The sequence below is a fragment of the Megalops cyprinoides genome, chromosome 13 (genome assembly GCF_013368585.1).
Source record: "Megalops cyprinoides isolate fMegCyp1 chromosome 13, fMegCyp1.pri, whole genome shotgun sequence".
Taxonomy (NCBI): domain Eukaryota; kingdom Metazoa; phylum Chordata; class Actinopteri; order Elopiformes; family Megalopidae; genus Megalops; species Megalops cyprinoides.
The window spans coordinates 2,222,501-2,224,957 of NC_050595.1; the positions used below are offsets into that span (position 1 = coordinate 2,222,501).

At 54.3% G+C, this 2,457-nt stretch overlaps 1 protein-coding gene across 1 annotated transcript in view; it reads left to right on the forward strand.

Annotated features, from left to right (window-relative positions):
* The window catches only part of pnp6 (purine nucleoside phosphorylase 6), a 12,947-nt gene extending 10,819 nt beyond the window's left edge, over nucleotides 1–2,128 (forward strand). Inside the window, exons 5-6 of the mRNA XM_036543871.1 lie at nucleotides 374–564; nucleotides 1,809–2,128. Of these exons, the coding sequence (XP_036399764.1) occupies nucleotides 374–564; nucleotides 1,809–2,005 (388 nt within the window). The 3' untranslated portion in view covers nucleotides 2,006–2,128. The remainder of the gene's footprint in view (nucleotides 1–373; nucleotides 565–1,808) is intronic.
* Nucleotides 2,129–2,457: the final 329 nt, after the last annotated feature.

Consider the following 2,457-nt stretch of genomic DNA (forward strand, 5'->3'; position numbering starts at 1 on the left):
TGAGCGTAGCATGGGGCGGTTCCCAGCGGCTCGCTGTGAGCGTAGCATGGGGCGGTTCCCAGCGGCTCAGCTCTGAGCGTAGCATGGGGCGGTTCCCAGCGGCTCAGCTGTGAGCGTAGCATGGGGCGGTTCCCAGCGGCTCAGCTGTGAGCGTAGCATGGGGCGGTTCCCAGCGGCTCGCTGTGAGCGTAGCATGGGGCGGTTCCCAGCGGCTCAGCTGTGAGCGTAGCATGGGGCGGTTCCCAGCGGCTCAGCTGTGAGCGTAGCATGGGGCGGTTCCCAGCGGCTCAGCTGTGAGCGTAGCATGGGTCAGTAACGCACCAGCACTGCAGGTGGGGTCTGTGGGGTAACTGGGATGTTGATGCCGCGGCAGGTTTGGGGTTCGTTTCCCCTGCGTGTCGGATGCCTACGACCGGGAGGTGTTCCGCCTGGCCCAGGAGACGGCGGCGGAGCAGGGCTGTACCTCCTTCCTCCAGCAGGGGGTATACTGCATGCTGGCCGGCCCCAACTTCGAGACCATCGCAGAGTGCAAGATGCTACGGACCCTGGGGGCCGACGCCGTGGGTGAGTGTCGGGCCGAGTGGCATATCCCAGAATTCCTCTCACCACCCTCCTCCTCTCTGTGCTCTCGCTCTCTGTCGAGTCTTTCGCTTTTCTATGGGCCATCTGACCTCTGACCTGACCTGAGAGTTTTTGTTTCCAAGAGGTATCTTTGCATCTAAGCTGCATAAAGCCACAGGTGTTATTGATGCGTAACCTATGGTCATCCACCATAGCAAATCAAATGCCACATCAATGAGGCCAGCCATTAGGCCAAAGGTCAGGAGGAAGGAAATCAGAATAAACTCTCTGTATGACTGCCTGAGAGTGCAAACCCCGATCATTTCCTTTTGCACATTCAATAACAAAGAAATGAGACATTATGCACCAGCTCTTGCTCTCATTCTAACTCTTTAATTGTGTTATTACTTATTCATAATGTCTTTATTACTCTGATCCTGGAGTGGCACAAAACATGCAAAGCTTTTGTGAGCTCAAATCACCGATGGGGCAGCTTATTCTATGGCAAGTGGGTGGCTGTAAAAATACAGAGTTAGCCCTCTGACATAGTAGAGCTTTCTTCCGAATCCGGTAGTCGTAGCAACCAATGCACACACAGAGAGAATTTGGGGAAGTGTTTGTATCTGCCAGGGAGGCGCCGGTGGGGTGAGAGGAGGAAGTGGACCTCCGGCTGAGCCTCAGCCAGGTTTCGGACATCAGGTGATCACGCAGTGGGCGTGGTTCGGGTCAGCCCGGTGCACCGTTGCTTTGCTGTTCCTCTTGGTCCCTCACCAATCAGTTAAATAATATAAGAATTGAATAAAGAGCCTAAGTATGGTTTGTGCTGGGTTTAGGTGCCCGTTCGCAGCTGTATGCCGATGCAGCCTCTCTCTGCTTTCCTGTGTTCAGCTGTGCTGCAGTGGCTGTAGCTGAACTCTCTCTCATTACCCTCTTTCCTCTCTCTATTTGCCTCACTCCATCAACCTCTCCCTCCCCACCCTGCTCTGCTCTCCTGCTCCCTCTCTCTCTCTTCCTCTCCATTTTTCTTTCTTCCTTTGTCCCTTATTACCCCTCTATCCCTTTTCTTTCTCTCTCCCCCTCACTGTCTCTCCCCCTCTAACTTTCTCTCTCTCTCTCCCCTCCCTCTCTCTTCCCCCCTACCTCTCTCTCTTTCGCTCTGTCTCTCCACCTCTCTCCCCCTCTCTCTGCCCACCCCACCTCCCTCTCTCCCCTCTCTCCCTCTTCCTCTCTCACCCCCACCTCTACAGGAATGAGCACTGTGCCTGAGGTCATTGTGGCACGTCACTGCGGTCTGCGAGTCTTCGGCCTCTCCCTCATCACCAACAAGGCGGTGATGGACTACGCCAGCGAGGAGCGGGCCAATCACGAGGAGGTCCTGGAGACCACACGCATGAGGGCCCAGGACCTGCAGCGCCTGGTCAGCAACCTGCTCGCCAAGCTTTAGAGCATCCCCTACCTGCAGGACCACTCAGGGTATCACAGAGGGTGACTCTCATGAACAAATAGCTTTTTTCAGACAGAGACAAATATGTAAATCTTGAGCATCAAAAACAAAACAATTGCACTGAAATACCATGTTGTTAAATGTGGCTGAAGATACTGCTATGAGCACACAGCCCACCAGCCTGTGTTGGCACCGCTGACCTCGTTTCATAAACTGTACCTGTGTATGACAGTTTAAGAGCACTTTATGGTTCTAATAGGGTACACATCTTACACATCAGTTCGGCTCTGTGCAAACGCTCACTCCTCCTCACCGCTGTGCTGTGGTGATGGCAAAGCACCCCGAAAATGAGCCCCATTCACCATCACTCTGCACCCCACCGAGGCAAACACAGGAGCCACACTGTGACACAATCAACCTCATGTTACTGTGTGCGCGTGTGTGTGTGTGTG